Source organism: Macaca fascicularis, chromosome 1, assembly GCF_037993035.2.
Source record: "Macaca fascicularis isolate 582-1 chromosome 1, T2T-MFA8v1.1".
Lineage (NCBI taxonomy): Eukaryota > Metazoa > Chordata > Mammalia > Primates > Cercopithecidae > Macaca > Macaca fascicularis.
This window is the reverse complement of record NC_088375.1, coordinates 213,170,617-213,188,361: the sequence shown is the minus strand read 5'-3', so window position 1 is coordinate 213,188,361 and position 17,745 is coordinate 213,170,617. Positions and strand designations below refer to the sequence as shown.

Sequence of the window (17,745 nt, the reverse complement as noted above, 5' to 3'; positions counted from 1 at the left end):
CCACTAGGGCTGGGATTTATGAGGCCAGAATTTCAATCCATCCAGCCCAGCGAGGGTTCCAAGAAGAGGCATGATCCCAGTTCCCAACTATTTGAAAATTGGAAACGCCAAACAAGGAGAGGGTTGAGTCAGCTGGGGTTAGTTAGGAGGGGAGCCCAGGACCAGGAGGTGGGGGCCGGAGCTGGCTTCCTGGGAGAGAGGCATGGGCAGGCGCGGGGAGTGGGGAGGTGGGGGCAGGGACCCGGAGGTGGGCTGGGAAGGGGCCAGAGGCAGCTGGGAATCCCAGCCCCACCCGTGGAGAAGCATCTGTGGGGTGACCCAAGGCCACCTCTGAAGTCCTCCCCAGGCTCAGGCCCCAGCCAGGCCTCCCCTTCCCCACTGACTGGAATGGGAGAAAGATGGGGAAAGAGTCCAAACGTTAAAAAACACCTAGGTGTGACCTGCCTGGTGGGGAGGGGACACATCTCTAACCCACAGCCCAAACCCAAAGCATAGGAGGGGGTGGGGCGAGATCGCCAGGCCTGTGTGTCTCTCTCTCCTGAGTCCTGCTGTTTCTCTGAGCCCACGGGAGCCAGATTCAGAGTGAAGCAGCCCCACACCCCACCAAGTAAGGACCAACTATGGGTTTGCCCAGAGCTTCCCAGGCAAGGTCCTGCCTCTTCCAGTGTAGGCTGGAGCAGGGATAGGGCTAGGATGGGGTCCCAGGACGTCCCCCACCCTCCCGCCGTCGCTACCCTCAGGATGCATGAACATCCTTTCTGCACCCATGGGAGCCACTTGGCCACATCTCCTGTTGCTCAGAGCCCACCAACTGCACACATCTGGGAAGGGGACAAGGCGTCCAAAGGCTCCAGCCTTTCCCAGGCCACACCCTGGGGTGTACCCCCCTCCTTCTCCCAGTCCAGGAAGGAGCAATCAGGGTGGAAGGGTGGACTCTGTCCTACAGCTGCGGCCTCGGTAGAGGAAGGAGGGGCAGTGGCAGATCAGAGGCAGTTACACCCAGAGCTCTGAGACTGAGAAAGAGGCCCAGGGAATGGACAATCCCTTACACAGCCATTCATTCAACAAGCCTAGTACAGGACCTGGGTCATAGAAAAGGCGTGCCCAGCTGGGCCCTGGGAACCCTGCCTCAGATACTCCACCGGCCTTGCCTTTAGCAGGAACAAGACTTAGTGCAATCACAGAGTGTCAAATACCTGCCGCATTCCAGGCACTGAGACTTCACAACCACCAGGAAGCAGGCCTCCCCATTTCACAGTTGACTGAGGCTCAGAGAGGTAAAGCAACTTGCCCAAGGTCACAGAGCCAGTCAGGGCTGGGCCAAGACGTGAAGGCAGGGCCTTTTGAGCCCACATCTTTCCCTTGACCATAGTGCCCAGGGAAGGGGCTCTGAAACCAGTGAGGACACAGACAAGTCAAAAATGGCAGAGTGGTCATCCCAGCTTGTCCCACATCTGGGGCCCTGCAGAGAGCATGGCTGGGCAGGCAGCTTCCAAGTACAGGGGCCAGAGCACGCCCCTTTCCAATCTCAGCAAGGAACCTGGCCCTTCTTGGCCTGCTGGCTTCCTCAAAGCCATTAATTTGTTCACTTGAATTTTTTTGTTTGTTTGTTGTTTTGAGACAGAGTCTCCCTATGACGCCCAAGCTGGAGTGCAATGGCATGACTCAGCTCACTGCAACCTCCACTTCCCAGGTTCAAGCGATTCTCCTGCCTCAGCCTCCCGAAAGCTGGGACTACAGGCATGCACCACCACACCCAGCTAACTTTTTTTTATTTTTAGTAGAGATGGACTTTCACCACATTGGCCAGGCTGGTCTCGAACTCCTTACCTCAAGTGATTTGCTTGCCTTGGCCTCCCAAAGTGCTGGGATCACAGGCGTGAGCCACTGCGCCCATCCTTTATTCACTTGAATTTTTTTTTTTTTTTTTTGAGACGGAGTTTTGCTCTTGTTGCCCAGGCTGGAGTACAATGGTGCGATCTCGGCTCACTGCAACCTCCGCCTCCCGGGTTCAGGTGATTGATTCTCCTGCCTCAGCCTCCTGAGTAGCTGGGATTACAGGCATGCGCCACTATGCCTGGCTGATTTTTTTTTTACTATTATTTTTAGTAGAGATGGGATTTCTTCATGGTGGTCAGGCTGGTCTCGAACTCCTGACCTCAGATGATCCGCCTGCCTCGGCCTCCCAAAGTGCTGGGATTACAGGTTGTGAGCCACCTCATTTGAATTTTTAACGTGTTCACCTACTATCTGCCTAGCACCAGGCAAACAGCAATGAACAAAGCCAAGTCCCTGCCCTCATGGAGCTTCCACTCTAGATGAGGGGGTAAGAATAAACCTATAAGCCATGAGCTCCGGCTGTGGAGTTCTAAGGCAGAGTCTGCAACTCCACAAATGAACACTCAGCAAGATCTCCTCCACCTACACCACAAGCCAATGCAGAGGCCCCAGCTTGGGCGGGGACGGGGGAGCTCCTGGCTGGAAATGGGTAGAGGGATGACTGCCAGGCATGTGAGCCAGTCCAACCCCCACCCACGCTGTCCCCTCCATCACTTTCCATTCTTTTTCTCTCTCTCTTTTTTTTTTTTTTTTTTTAAGAGACAGGGTCTTGCTCTATCACCCAGGCTGGAATACAGTGGCAAGATCATGGTTCACTGCAGCCTCCGCCTCCTGGGCTCAAGTGAGCCTCCTACCTTGGTCTCCCAAAGTGTTGGGATTACAGGTGTGAGCCACCACTCCTGGCCCACCTGCCCCTTTTTTTTTTTTTTTTAAGAATTTTTATTGTCCAAACAAAAGATCGTAAGAGAAGACACAAAATAAATTAACTGTTCTGAGAATTCTGGACTCCATCTCCTGCCATTCTTGATCTTCCTCCTAAGCCAGCTCCTCCTGGAGTTCTCCCATCTCAGGTAGTGGCAGCTCCATCCTTCGGGATGCTGAAGCCAAAGACTGTGGAGGCATCTCGGACTCCTCTCTTTCCGTCCCACCCCACATCCAACCCACTAGCAAATCCTGGTGACCCATCTTCAAAATGTACTGGGGATTCAACCACCTCCCACTTCTGTGGTCCTGGCTCGAGCTCCCATCGTCTGTCCTGGGTCACGGCCTCCTTGCCCTTCCCCTGGACCCTCCCGGTGCTCCTCTCCACACAGCAGCCAGAGCAATCCTATGTAACACCAGGCCCCTTCAGTGACTTCTCAATTCACTCAGGCGCAAATCCAAGGTCCTTCCCATGGCCAAGGCTCTGCCAATCACCCTCTGCTACCCCCCTGCCTGCTGTGTCCACCACATTCCCCCTCACTGATGTTGCTCCAGCCCCACGGGCCTCCTTGCTTTTCCACAGACATGCCAAGGACACTCCCACCTCTGGGCCTCTGCACTAGCTGTGCCCTCTGCCTGGAATGCCCTTTCCATTGATATCTGCGAGGCTTACCCGCTCATTTACTTCAGGTCTCCTTCAGTTCAAATTTATCTTATCAGAGGCTTTTCCTACCACCCCACCCTACCCCGCCTCATCACTCACTGCCCTCTTCCCTGTTTTATTTTTTCTTCTGAGCACTTGTCACCACCTGTTGTATTTCATTTATTGTCTGTCTTTCTGCACTAGCTATAATGCAAGTGACATGAGAGAAAGGAATCTGACATTTTTATTCTCTGAGGTAACCTCAAGATCTAGAACAGGCCGGGTGCGGTGGCTCATGCCCGTAATCCCAGCGCTTTGGGAGGCCAAGGTGGGCGGATCACTTGAGGTCAGGAGTTCAAGACCAGCCTGGCCAACATGGTGAAACCCCATTTCTACTAAAAATACAAAAATTAGCTGGACATGGTGGTGTGCGCCTATAATCCCAGCTACCTAGGAGGCTCAGGCAGGAGAATCTCTTGAACCTGGGGGGCGGAGGTTGCAGTGAGGCGAGATCATACCACTGCACTCCAGCCTGGGCAACAGAGTGAGACACCATTCAAAACGAAAAAAACAAAAAACGATCTAGAACACAGTCAGACACAAATAAATTAACATAGAAGATGCCCCACAAATATTTGTGAAATGATTTTTTTTTTTTTTTTTTTTGAGACAGAGCCTTGCTCTGTCGCCCAGGCTGGAGTGCAGTGGTGCAATCCCGGCTCATTGCAAGCTCCACCTCCTGGGTTCATGCCATTCTCCTGCCTCAGCCTCCCGAGTAGCTGGGAGTACAGGCGCCCACCACCACGCCCGGCTAATTTTTTGTATTTTTAGTAGAGACAGGGTTTCACCGTGTTAGCCAGGATGGTCTCGATTCCTGACCTCGTGATCCACCCGCCTTGGCCTCCCAAAGTGCTGGGATTACAGGCGTGAGCCACCGCGCCCGGCCTGTGAAATGAATTTTAACAAATGCTTAATCACATACATCATTTGTTCATTCATTCATTCAATACACTCTGTGAGGCTTTGTGCACCAGATACTCCCCCTAAAACCCAGAGCAACAGAACACCCTCCTCCATGGCTCAGGGAATGGGCTCTGGTCAGGAGCTAGGAGCTGGTCCTAAGGCTATCTCAGGATGCCACAGATGCCCCCAGGGATGCTCTGAGGTCCCTGCAGGCCTGGCACAGATGAGCATCATGGAAGGGAAGGGAGGGTGGTTCTGGGGGCAGCGAGACTCAAAGGCCCCACAATCCCAGGCCTCAAAGAGCCACCTTGTTCTCAGGGCTTTCATGACAGCACCCCCAACCCAGCCACCCCCAGCAGCCACGAGCCACACCCCTCTCAAGGCTGCTATTGACACAGCCCTGACGCCACCGGGCTGGGCAGTGAGGCCGGCGGCTCCCCGCGAAGTGAGTTCCACACATACTTCTGGGTTTCAGTCAGCCAGCTCTGGGCGCTGGGGCAGCTGGCCCTGGGAGCAGGAGGGGGTGGCAGGGCCAAAGAGGCCAAGGCCCAGGCTGAGGCAACATTCCAGCAGGGCCGGGACCCTCGGTGCAGCCTCCCTCTTCTTGGCAAGAGCAGGAGCGAGAGGAGGGAAAGGCCAGGGTAGGCCCTGGGACGGGGAGAGGTGGGCCCAGCAGATCCTTGGGAAGCTGCCGGGGAACCGAGTCATATTCACTTCCTCCTCCAGCCTGACCCCTTGCAGCTGGGACTGGATTGGGTGGAGGGGAGGGGGGCAACAGGCCAGGGCTGGGAACCCTTCCCATATACCCCAAGTGGTCTGAGGGTGCAGATCCCACACGTCTGGCCTCCAAGTGGCCTCTGAATCATTGCTCCAGATCTTTCCATAGCCTGGGCAGGCCCTCCTGCCCTCCCTCCTGAGCCTCTCACCCCAAGGCCAGGCAGCCCTTGAAGCTGTGCAGACTCATGCTAAACCTTGAGCCCCCAGGGAACAGCCAGAAAAAAACAGTGCAGGCTCCATGCAGGACAACCAGGAGGGTGCTCTTCCCCTTCCCCCACCAGCAGCATGGCAGGGGCAGGGGCCCCTGACCTCCCACACTAGGCAGGGCCAGCCTGGCCCACTCAGGCCTAAAAGCCCCTGGATAAATTCCACTCCCTGTAGAGTCCCGGGGAATATCTGAAGAGGACGCTAATGAATTAACAAACCTAAAAATGACCACCCTAGAGTTTAGTTCCTAGGCTTCCCCAGCCCAGGCACAGGCATCCCCAGGAGACCCCATGGACACTGAGGCACACCCACACTAAAGAGCTTCTGTTCCCAAGCCAATCCTGATATTCCTTGCCTGAGGTAGCCCCTTTACTACTTGAGACCAGAGTTCTTAATCAACATCAGTGACAAGTTGTAGCAATATCTACTGACTGCCCATTACACGCACATGGGGCAGTAGGTGGAGTGATTAGGAGAGCTTCGTCTGGATTCAAAACTTGGCTCATAGCATCTCTGAGTGTGTGGATATGTAAGCCACTGGGCAAGTTACGTAACCTCTCAGTGCCTCAATGTCCTCTGCTTAGAGAATGGGGATCAGGTTAGTAGCTATAGCTTAAAACATTCAACAAATATATTCACTAAGCATTTACTACCTGCCAGGTGCTAAAGACACAGCAGTGGACAAAAACAGATGAGATCCTGTTCTCGTGGAACTTAAACTGAGCAGGAGGAGGCAGACAAACACATAAACAAATACAGACAAATGCAGGTCAGATGATTGTGAGAACAAAAATAAAGCAGTTTAAGGAGACAGCCATTATGGGCAGAGTGGTAAGGACCTGAAGAAGGAGAGGGAGCGGGTCATGTGGATATTACAGGGACAAGTGTTCCAGGCAGAAGGAACAGCAGACGCAGAGACCCTAAGGTGGGAGTGTGTTTCACATGCTCAAGAAACAAGAACGGTCAGGCGAGGTGGCCCATGCCTGTAATCCTAGCACTTCGGAAGGCCGAGGTGGGAGGATAGCTTGAGTTAAAGAGTTCGGGACCAGCCTGGGCAATATAATGAGACCCCATCTCTATTTGTTTTAAATTTGTATATTCATCGGAAAAGAAAAGGCTGGGTGCAGTGGCTCACGCCTATAATCCTAACACTTTGGGAGGCCGAGGGGGGTGGATAATTAGAGCCCAGGAGTTTGAGACCTGCCTGGGGGAACATGGCAAAACTCTGTCTCTATAAAAAATACAAAAATTAGCCAGGCGTAGAGGAGGGTGTCTGTAGTCCCAGCTACTCAGGGGGCTGAGGTGGGAGGATCACCTGAGCTCGGGAGGTTGAGGCGGCAGTGAGCTGTGACTGTGCCACTGCACTCCCGCCTGGGTGACGGTGTGAGACCCTGTCTCAAAAAAAAAAAAAAATAACAAACAATAGAAAATAAAAAAGAAAAGACCGGTGTAGCTGGAGGAGTTTGAGAGGGGCAGGTGGCAGGAGGCCGGGTCCTGCAGGGCCTCGTAGGCTACATTAAGTCAGGGGCTTGGACCTAATTCTGAGCACCACAGGGAGGTGGTGAGCAGGAAACACAGGTGAATGGGAGGATTCGCTGAGAAATTCAGAGCAGACAGTGGGTGCTGGGTAAGTATGAAGTACCCGTATTACTTTGTCATCATCCAGCCTGGCACCCCAAGAGCTCCTTCCTCTCTACTTTGCTCACACGTCTTCCAGGCCCTGAACCCAGTCACCTCCTGCCACCTTCTTTCCACCGTCTCCCGGGCAGGGCCTCAGACCCACAGATCCCAACTTGTCTGCACTCAGCCTGAGAACAGGCCTGGGCCAAGCCAGGCAGGGGCCACAACTCCCCAGACATGGGGAACTGGGCCTAAGGGATGGGGGGTGGTCCATCTCCGCCCCTTCCAGCCTCCACCCTGAAGACAGACCCGCAACCTGCCCTCCTTCCCTCCAGGAAAGTCCAGGACACACTCAAAACCCCATCCTGTCCTGGCTGCAGGTATGGAGTAGGCTAGTGTCAGAGGACAGAGCAGCTGGCTGCGTGGAGGGGAGGGCTGAGGGACCGCCAGGAAGGGGAGGCTCCTCCAGTTCAGCTGGCAGCCTCCCCAGCGAGGAAATCCAGCTGAGGCAGGAAACAGGTATCTCAGCGACTTCCCTCCTCGGCCCTGGAAAACACCTTAATCACCACCGGCTCCCTCAAGACGCCTGTCCCCTGCAGGCCGCCCCAAAGGGGTCAGCAGGCCAAGGCCTGCCGAGTCACCCAGGCCCAGCCCCCTCCTCCAGCAAGCCTCCTCACCTCCCAACAGCTGAAATTACACCCACACTTAATCACAGACCAGCTTCCTACGGTCCTGTCCCCCGTCCCGGGGAGGTCTTGAGCTCCCTAAGGCCCATCTCACCCTGCTCCTGTGCCCAACCCTTCCCCATCTGCCACTGGCTCCGGACTGAACTGAAGGGCAGCAGGCAAGGAGGGTCCAAGGCGTGCTGGGACTCTCGGCTAGGAACTGATCTCATTTTTGACTTGCAACAAACTCCTCAACCCCACTGTACAGACGTGGAAACTTTAAGGCTGAGAGAGGAATTTGCCCCAGATCACACAGCCAGAAACGGCAGCCCTGAGACTCAACCTTGGGTCTATAAGACTTCAGGGGAAGGCAAGGCATGGTGGTTCATGCCTGTCAGGCGAGAGGACCACTTGAGGCCAGGAGTTTGAGACCAGCCTGGGCAACAAAGTGTGACGCCCTCTTTTTTTTTTTTTGAGATGGAGTCTTGCTCTGTCACCCAGACTGGAGTGCAGTTGCACGATCTCAGCTCACTGCAACCTCCGCCCACCGGGTTCAAGCAATTCTGCAGCCTCAGCCTCCTGAGTACTTGGGACTATAGGCACGTGCCACCATGCCTGGCTAATTTTTTGTATTTTTAGTAGAGACAGGGTTTCACTGTGCTGGCCAAGCTAGTCTCGAACTCCTGACCTCATGATCCGCCTGCCTCGGCCTCCCAAAGTGCTGGGATTACAGGCGTGTGCCACCACACCCAGCCCCCAAAAAACTTTTTATTGTTTTGAGATGGAGTCTCACTCTGTCACCTAGGCTGGAGTGCAATGGTATGGTCTCGCTAACTGTAACCTCCGCCTCCCGGGTTCAAGTGATTCTCCTACCTCAGCCTCCCGAGTAGCTGGGACTACAGGCGTATGCCACCACACCTGGCTAATTTTTGTATTTTTAGTAGAGAAGGGGTTTCACTATGTTGGCCAGGCTGGTCTCGAACTCCTGACCTCGTGATCTGCCCGCCCTGGCCTCCCAAAGTGCTGGGATTACAGGCATGAGCCACCGCACCCGGCCTGAGAAACTTTTTGAAAAGAATTTTATAAAGAGACTTCAGGGGCCAAGCTCTTTCCAGCCCACCACCAGCAGCCTGGGGTGGGACAGCGACCGTCCATGTGTTGCTGAGAAGGCTCTCTAATCCCACAGGATTGGAGCTGCCTGTTTATTTGTCTAAATTACAGTCCACCAGCCTGTGAGTTTTGGAAAGGCACAGACAGGGCCTGTCCTTGCTGGTCCACACCACCCCAGCCCCTAGCATCGCACCAGGTTCATTGGTTCACTGGCACACAGTAGGTGCATGGCAAATATCTGCCCAAAGAACGAACCCCTGTACTCCCGGTGACTGCCATGGAATGTCGCTCAGTGATTATCTGTTGAATGAACAAGTGAATGAGATGATCTGCCGCGGTCCAGGAATGTCTGTGGAAATTCCTCATGCACACAGCAAACAACTCCACCCATCGCCATCCTACCGCACCTGGGCACGGAGGCACGGAGGAGCCCCTCATCAGGGGGCAGAGCTGGGGGAAGGTCAGGAAAGACCGTTGGGCCTCGGAAAACATCCCACGTGCTAAGTTGGTGCCTTGGGAAAAGTAAAAGTCAGGACTGGGAGTGCAAGTTCAGGTCAAGACTAGGGAGCTACTGGATGGCCCTGCTGAATATTTCGGGGTGAGAGGCTGAAACAGGAGGACAACAGAGGAGGCTGCCCAGAGTGGGGGTGGGGGAGGAGAAGTGCTGGGTGGGTGGGGCAAGAGCAGTGAGGAGCCAGGTCTGGGTGGATGGATGACGAGTGACTCAGGAGGGCAGAGGTGCGACAAAGCCGGCAAGGTGAGGCCAGGCAGGCAGTCCCTGGGTAAACACCAGCCTGGTTAGAAAAGTCCCTGTCTTGGCTCAGAGAACAGGGGGGCAGGTATGCGGACTGCCTAGGAGCACCTCAAACAGAGTGGGGTTGGCTCTGTGGCTCCCCACGGTAGGCTCGGCTCCCCAGATGTGCCCCCACCCACATCTGCCACTAGCTCCCTGCCCATTGACCCCGCCCAGTCCTCCTCAAGTTCACTCAGGTCCTCAGGGCCTCTACTGGCCAAGTGCCTTCTAAGCCTCAGGATTCCTGAACCTAGAATTCCCTTTTCCTCCACCTAAGCTCAGAGTAGGCGACTAGACTGCAAGGGCAGGCCTCTCCCTGCCTCTAGGAGACCTGCGAAGAGGAAAGCTGGGGAACTCGGGTCCCCTAAGGGTGCACTGCATCCCTTCCCCACACACTTTGCAGCTCATTCCACCCGGTCCAGCAGCGCCCTGCAGCTATGTATTTTGAGACCGTGTATTTTGAGTTCCCTTGACCCACGTGGGGCTGGCCTCAGAGAGGTTAACTAGCTTGCCCCAGGTCACAGTTACTCAGTGAAAGGCAGGGATTGATTCAACTCTTGGGCTGTATGACTCCAAGGCCCGTGGGTGTTCCACACAAGCTTCAGCTCTGTCCCAAAAGTTTTGCTCGTGCCTACCTGGCTCCAAGCTCCCCCAGGTGATAGACGGCGTGGTAAAGTTTCAGCGAGACTCATAGGGTCCCCATCACCACTGAGTGGCCCTTCTGCCAAGCTGGCGCAGAAGGGTTCCCTCGTCCTGCCAAGTTCCCACCCTGCTCAAAGTTTCCCCTCCTGGTCCCCAGGAATGGTAGGCCGGACCATGCCCAGCGAGACTCCGACACTCGGCAACGTGGCCGAGAGACCCACGGGCTCCCACGCGGGCCAATCCCGCCCCCGGCCCCACGCAGGGTCCCGACTGGTGGTCCCCCTGGATTAGCCCCATGCCGCAGGGCGGCGCCGGCCCGGGATCCCCGGCGGGCGCCGCCGTCCCGGGCCAGAATCCCCGCCGCGCAGCCTTGGGCGCCCCAGCCAAGTTGGCGGGCGCAGCGAGCGGGACCCGGACGGCCCCAGCCCGACCGCCTCCCGCTCCCCGCCCCTCCGCCCCGCACACTCACCGCGAGCAGCCGCCCGTGCAGCAGCAGCGCCAGCAGCAGCGCGCCCGTCGCCCGCCGCCCCATGGCCCGGCCCGCGCCGCTCTCTCGCTCGCTCGCTCCGCGCCGCCCGCTCGCCGGCCAGCTCTGGACAGCGCGGCCCGCTCTCCACCGCCCTCTTTCCTCCCCGCCCGCCCCGCCCCCGCGGCGCCGGCCCCGCCCCCGGACCGCCCCTCTCCGGAGCGCCAGGCCCCGCCCCCGGACCGCCCCCGGGCCGCGGGCTCTGCTCGCCCCAGCCGGCCGCGCAGCCCACTGGGCCTTTGTCTGGGCCCCCAGCCCCCTCCGCGCGAGCCGCGGCACGGCCCGGCTCCCCGCCAAACCCGGCCTGGAGTGTGGGATGGGACGGGGCGGGGGACCGGGGGCCTGGGACCCGGGCATGGTATGGGGCCGCCGGGCCAGTCGCTCTCTCCTCCCCGATCCCCGGCTCCCCCGCTTCCCCGCGCGCCCCGCCGACTTCCACGCCCCTGCACGCCCGGCACGGCCGACTCCACTCGCGCAGCTTTTGAGGACCCCGGGATCTACTTCCCACGCTCATACGCACGCAGCTGGCACTCCGTGCCACACGTGCACGCCAGCTTCCACACCTAAGAACACCTTCATATCATAACTTTACTGCACGAACACACTCGTCGCTACCCGGGAACACTTTCACACTCTGGACCCAACTCTCAAGTACGAACAATCCTCACCGGCTCACACGCACACTTAACTCGCTTCCAGACTCTCACCTCCACCAGGGACACAGGGGACAGCCCTCACACTACACTGAGCCCCTCATAGGCTTGTTCTCATGCCACACAGACTCACGCATACATCCCAACAAGTCACTGAGCGGGAGGACGCCTTTTCACACAGATTCCTCACAGGCACGCACATTTCACACACAGGCCCACGTCATGGCCTGAACGCTAACCAGCCTGTTTTTGTTTGTTTGTTTGTTTGTTTGTTTGAGAAGGAATCTTGCTTTATCCCCAGGCTGGAGTGCGGTGGTATGATCTTGGCTCACTGCAACCTCCGCCTCCGGGTTCAAGCGATTCTCCGCCTCAGCCTCCTGAATAGCTGGGATTACAGGTGCGCCACCAGGCCTCGCTAATTTTTTTATTTTTAGTAGAGATGGGGGGTTTCACCATGTGGCCAGTCTGGTCTCGAATTCCTGAGCTCATAATCTGCCCGCCTTGGCCTCCCAAAGTGCTAGGATTACAGGCGTGAGCCGCCGCACCCAGCCTCAGCCTGAATTTTTTACCTGTTCTCACCCACTAATCACAGTGCCTCATAGTGGGCACTGGGTACTGAACTGAGCTGCCCGCCCCACCTGCACCATTTTCCATGTAAATCACTCACACACCAACTTTGAGTTACATAAATCACAGCCCCAGAGCCAGAACCACACCAACTCACACACCCAGGCCCAGACACAGACAGACCCTGCCAAAGCCCCATCACAGATACTCTGGTAGATGGTAAAATCACAGCCCTATGATCTGTCTCCGACCCAGCGGCAGGCAGCAAACAGCACCAAGTCCCCGGGCCTCTCCATTGCCTACTCTCAGCTCCCCTCTTTTGCCTGAAATTTCCAGGGCAGCCCCAGGCTGATGGGTGGAGAGGAAAACTATGTGTGTGTAGCTCTGAGGAAAACCTTTTGAGTAATGATAGAGGAGGAGAATAAAACTGAAGTTTCCATTGTTTCCTGCGAGAGTTGCTAGGTTCCAGAAAGTCATGGCTGGGTTTGTAGCCAGGAGTGAGGTGATCTGTGGACAGAAGGAAATGCCCAGCTCACTGGGCAGCACCAGGCCTGGCTCCGGAAGCTATGTTCCCTGTGATAGGGGTCCGCAGGCTCCCAGGCACATTGGAGCCTCTCATCCAGGCATCTGAGGTTTGAAAAAACACTGGCATCCTGACCGCCATCCCAGATAACTACCCTATCTCCAAAAGATTGAGTTCTTCTGTGCCCTGTGGGGCATATTTCTGCGGGACCAGCTCAGAGTTGTAAAGAACAGAAACCACATCCAGAGTAGTCAGGCCAACTCGCTGGTCCCAACCCAGGCTCCAGGCACAGCACTGAATAAGGTCTATCTCTGATCCACACAGGGAGATAGGGGCGGACAGAGGAGGGACGCCCAATCTTGGCCCTCAGCAAACTCTTAATCTGATAGAGGTGTGGGGAAGAACTGTCCCTGTCCCGGTATCGTCCTCAGTCTGATAGAGAATCCTGCCTCCACACCACCTAGCCGTGCAATCTTGAGCACATTATTCAACTTCCATGTCTCAGTCCCTGCATGTAGAAAATGAGAATAACGTTAAGACTTCTCTCTTACTGTTGTTATGAGAATTAAGATGGATTAATATATTTCTTTTAAAAAACACAGCCATTTCAGACACATGGTAAACATGAAATAAGTGGTAGCCATTTCTCTTTTATTACTATTTCTGGTGTGTTCCCAGTCTAAAGAGAGAGACATGACTCGGCCCTTGGGGAGCTCAGGTCTGATAGAGGAGCAGCCTCCACAGCTACCCCAGGGACCTCCCGTTTGAGGGGAGAGCACACCAGGTTTGTGCTTGGAAACTCCCTGTCTGATGAGAAAGGCTTCAAAACTCCACTGACTTCAGAGCTGGCAGGTGGCCAGCCCTAGTGGCAGGATTTTTCCAAGGCCTTGCCTGTCCGTGGATTTGTCAGCATCCGTGACAAATCGCATTTCATGAGCTGCCTCAGTGTCTGTTCCCTACCTCGGGCCCTTTAAGTATCAGAGCTTTGGCTTCTTGGATGATTTGCTCATGAGCAAAGGGGGAAAAAAAAGGCAAACAAGCAACCCTTTGTAGACGTTTGGTCAAGACTAACCCAGAGCTATAAGTCTTGCTTCCTCAAAGGGGTTGAGGAAAGAGATGGTAAGGCCGACTGGGGACTGGAAGGAGCTGGGCTGACAGGCAGAAAGCAGGGAAATACGGCATGTTGAGAAAGTCTTCCAGGGCGGCTCCGGCAGCGGAGGATTGGTCATCCACCTATTTATTCTGCGTCCTCTCCTTCCCACTAAGGGATTTGGCTGGGTCTGTTTTCGTTTGCAGTCCTCGATATGTTTAGCAAATGCTCTCAAGTTGCTTTGTCTAGAGCCTGGCTATCTCCTCATATGGCTAAGAAGAGGAGCAGGCGCAAGGCCTTCTGTGCTTGGCAAAACCTTGGAGGCGCCCATAATCTCTCTGTGCGTATACAGAGTTCAGGGTGCTGGTCACACTCGAGGAAACAACTCAAGTCTCATACGAGGTTCCCTGGGCAGGGACAGATGTAAGAACTTGGATAGGCAGAAACAGTCAAACAGCCTGACTCCTGAGAATAGGTGTTGGGGGTTCTGGAACCAGCAGCTGGAGTCTGTGGCTTACCTGTCCACTCCTCCAAATTCAATAAGACTCATCTTCTCCTGGCTTCCACTCCCATTCCAAATCTTTTCTCTGCCTGAGAGCTTATCACTCATCTTAATCACATTCCTTTGTCCATTCATTCATTCATTCATTCAGGGCTGCAGTGGACAGCTGGGCAGGTTGTTCACTGAACAAGGGTATGCGGCCAAGTGGGCAAATAGGAACTGTAATGGGCCCTGTTGTGGGGCTACATCTGCCCAGAATGGGTACTTTTTTTTTTTTTTTTTTGAGACAGAGTCTCGCTCTGTCACCCAGGTTGGAGTACAGTGACACGATCTCAACTCACTGCAACCTCTGCCTCATGGGTTCAAGCAATTCTCCTGCCTCAGCCTCCCAAGTAGCTGGGATTACAGGCACATGCCACCACACCTGGCTAATTGTTGTATTTTTAGTAGAGATGGGGTTTCACCACGTTAGCCAGGCTGGTCTCGAACTCCTGACTTCAAGTATTCCACCCGTATCGGCCTCCCAAAGTGCTGGGATTACAGGCATGAGCCACTGCACCCAGCCCAGAATAGGTACTTTTTGCTAATATGAATGAAGGTACTGTAAGGCTGTGTCCCTACATTCATTCAATAATGAAACGAAACACTACCCACAAAAGTTTCCATGCCCGGGTGGGAAAACAGATGCTAACAGAGTAACAATATGTCCTTGGGTGAAAATGGAGTCAGAAATTGGTGTGAAAGAGTTGAGATGGAGGAGAGGAAAGAATAACATAGTGCTGAAGAAGAGGAGGAAGAGGAGGCAGGATGTGGGTCTAAGCAGGCAGCAAAAGTTCCTGCTTAGGAACTTTTGCTAAGGAGAGGGCAGGAACCCCACAAGGCCTGGCATGATCTAGTCCTGACCATCAATCCAGCCACATCCTTTCCCCACCATAGTCTTTGCAGATGCTGTTCCTTCTCCTAAGTGCTTTTCCCAGTTAACACCCATCCCCCTTTCACTGTACTCTCCCTTAAGATTGAGTCCAAACATCACATTACCATAGAAACCTTCTCTGACCTCCCAAGCTAGGTCGCGTTCCCCACCACACTTTCCCACAGTCCCCCCGCCATGCTTTTCTTGTAGCATTTTTGACCATTGTAATTATTTGGAAGATCATTTAATATTATGAGGCATAATGAAGGCAGAGGGCATGAAGGTCTTGTTTCTGTCTTGGCCCCGATTATATCCCCTGTGAAGAGCACAGTGTGTGGCACAGAGTTGGCATTTGGATAATTGTTACTTAAATGAAAGAACGAGTAAGTTGGTTCAAACATGGCACACAGTGTAAATGTCCCTGTTTTGGTTTGTGCTTGGAACAAAGATAAACCCTGGGGAGTAAGCAGGCAAGGCAGTATATTGTATTATCCCCCATCCTTTCCAGCCGGGAAAACTGAGGCCCAGGAGACGAAGCAGCTTGCCCAGGTCATGCAGTCAGTAAGAGGTAGAACCGGGATTCCTGTCCATGTCGGTCTGATTCTAGAACTCCTGTTCTCAACCACACCCATTCTGCCTCCCCGTGGGCTGTTCTCAACTCTGGCCAGGCAGAATTGCGCTTCTCCCAGCTCAGGCAGAAGCGTGAATCTTCTGAAAGTGCCTTTGGATTTGACCCCCTGCCCCAACTTGCTGTTTCCCCACTACCCTTCATCATTATCCCTCACTTTCTTGGACTGGGGTCCCAGGCCCAAGGCAGGGTCCCCACACTGTACCTCATGGGTCACCTGCCATCTGAGATGCTCTTTGAAAAAGAGGTTCTTTGGTCAAAGAAGTTTGGGTACCCTGCGCTCTCTCCCACACTTTGACCATCTCAAGGGACACCAAAGCAGGAAGGTTTCTGAACAGGCCTCCAGCGAAGTCGCCTGTGCAACTGTATGTAATCCAGCCTTCCTCAACCTCTTTGAGAACGCAACCCAGTAGATTTTATGGAAAATCCTTTTAAAATCTTAGAGGGCTGGGGTTTCTCTTAACACTTTGCAAATGCTGCCCCAGAGCCTGGCTCCTAGGCTGACCATAGATGGTCTTTATAATTTGAATTTGCACTCATGGCTCTTCACTCCCACCCCTCCCCTCCCATCCAGCCAGGCTGGAATTCTTACGGCTCCGTACACGCCCTCACATTCCTGCCTGCTAGCCCCTACTTCAGCTATAGAAGACTTCTGTGCGGGGCTCATGGTTAGAGTTCCATAAATGCTCCTTTCCCTTCCCTCGTCAGTGTAGACATTATGCATTTGATCTCATTGTGTATGTTTCGATGCATATGTACGATTTCATGTCTTGCTTTTCCCACTAAACTTTTTTTTTTTTTTGAGATGGAGTCTCGCTCTGTCGCCCACGCTGGAGTCCAGTGGCGTGATCTTGGCTGACTGCAAGCTCCACCTCCCGGGTTCATGCCATTCGTCATTCTCCTGCCTCAGCCTCCCAAGTAGCTGGGACTACAGGCACCCGCCACCACGCCCGGCTAACTTTTTTGTATTTTTAGTAGAGACAGGGTTTCACCGTGTTAGCCAAGATGGTCTCGATCTCCTGACCTCGTGATCCACCTGCCTCGGCCTCCCAAAGTGCTGGGATTACAGGCGTGAGCCACCGAGCACGGCCTTACTCACTGAATATTTTTTAGATAAACACGTTCTATGTGTCAGGAAGGAACAGAGCTACTTAAAAATGAGTCTGTGGTGCCAGTCCCCAAACTGTTTATTACCAGTCTGAGACGAGATAAGGAGTTTGCTCCAGGTGTATATCAACTGTTTCAATAAGCACAGCTTAGTGACAGTTTAGCTCAGTTGACACTTTTTTTTTTCCTGACCATTCTTGCCCGCATATTGGAAGCAGCACATAGATTTATATTCTGGTGCAAGCTCTTTGTGACGGATGATGCCCATGAACAATTCCTGGGCCAGCTACTTTGAATAGCATTGACATTGCCTTTGCTGTTGGGCGCGGTGGCTCACGCCTGTAGTTCCAGCACTTTAGGAGTCCAAGGTGGGCAGATCACCTGAGGTCAGGTGTTTGAGACCAGCCTGCCTAACATGGTGAAACCCCGTTTCTATTAAAAATACAAAAAAATTAACTGGGTGTGGTGGCATGCGCCTGTAATCCCAGTTGCTTGGGAGGCTGAGAAAAGAAAATTGCTTGAACTAGGGAGACAGAGGTTGCAGTGAGCTGAGATCACACCACTGCACTCCAGCTTGGGCAACAAGAGTGAAACTCTGTCTCAAGACAAACAAACAAACAAAGACATCGCCTTTGCACACAGTATTTCTGATAATCATTTGGTATCGTGTCTCATCAACACACTACCATTCATTATGTGACTGATGGAAATGTTGGCTATTTGAGCTGTTTCCAGGTCTTTGTCATTCACAAGGGCATTGCTATGAATGGCTGTGTGTGGATCCGTGTGTTCACTTTGCAGCTCCCTCAGTTTTTAAGGTCCACAAATCCAAGGCTAGGGAGGTGGAATGGCCTCCGCAGGGATACAAGTGGCAGAGAGAGGCCTCCCACCCAGGCCTCCTGGCCACCCCCAGTCCCTTGTTCCTTCCTGCAGCCTGCACTGCCCTTCCTCCTAGACGGATTTTCCGTCCCTTTCATGATTTTCTTTGCTCGGCTGTGAGCTTTCTGCAGTATTCCCGCATGTTGTCTTTTGGAGCTTGAGAGAAATCCTTTTGGA

At 54.2% G+C, this 17,745-nt stretch overlaps 1 protein-coding gene across 11 annotated transcripts in view; it reads right to left on the bottom strand.

The window, feature by feature from the left end:
* HSPG2 (heparan sulfate proteoglycan 2) overlaps positions 1-11,078 on the bottom strand; it is a 117,369-nt gene extending 106,291 nt beyond the window's left edge. For all 11 annotated transcript variants that reach the window (XM_045378591.3, XM_065528196.2, XM_065528204.2 and 8 more), the window contains exon 1: positions 10,650-11,078. In XM_045378591.3, the coding sequence (XP_045234526.3) occupies positions 10,650-11,063 (414 nt within the window). In that variant the 5' untranslated portion in view covers positions 11,064-11,078. The remainder of the gene's footprint in view (positions 1-10,649) is intronic.
* Positions 11,079-17,745: the final 6,667 nt, after the last annotated feature.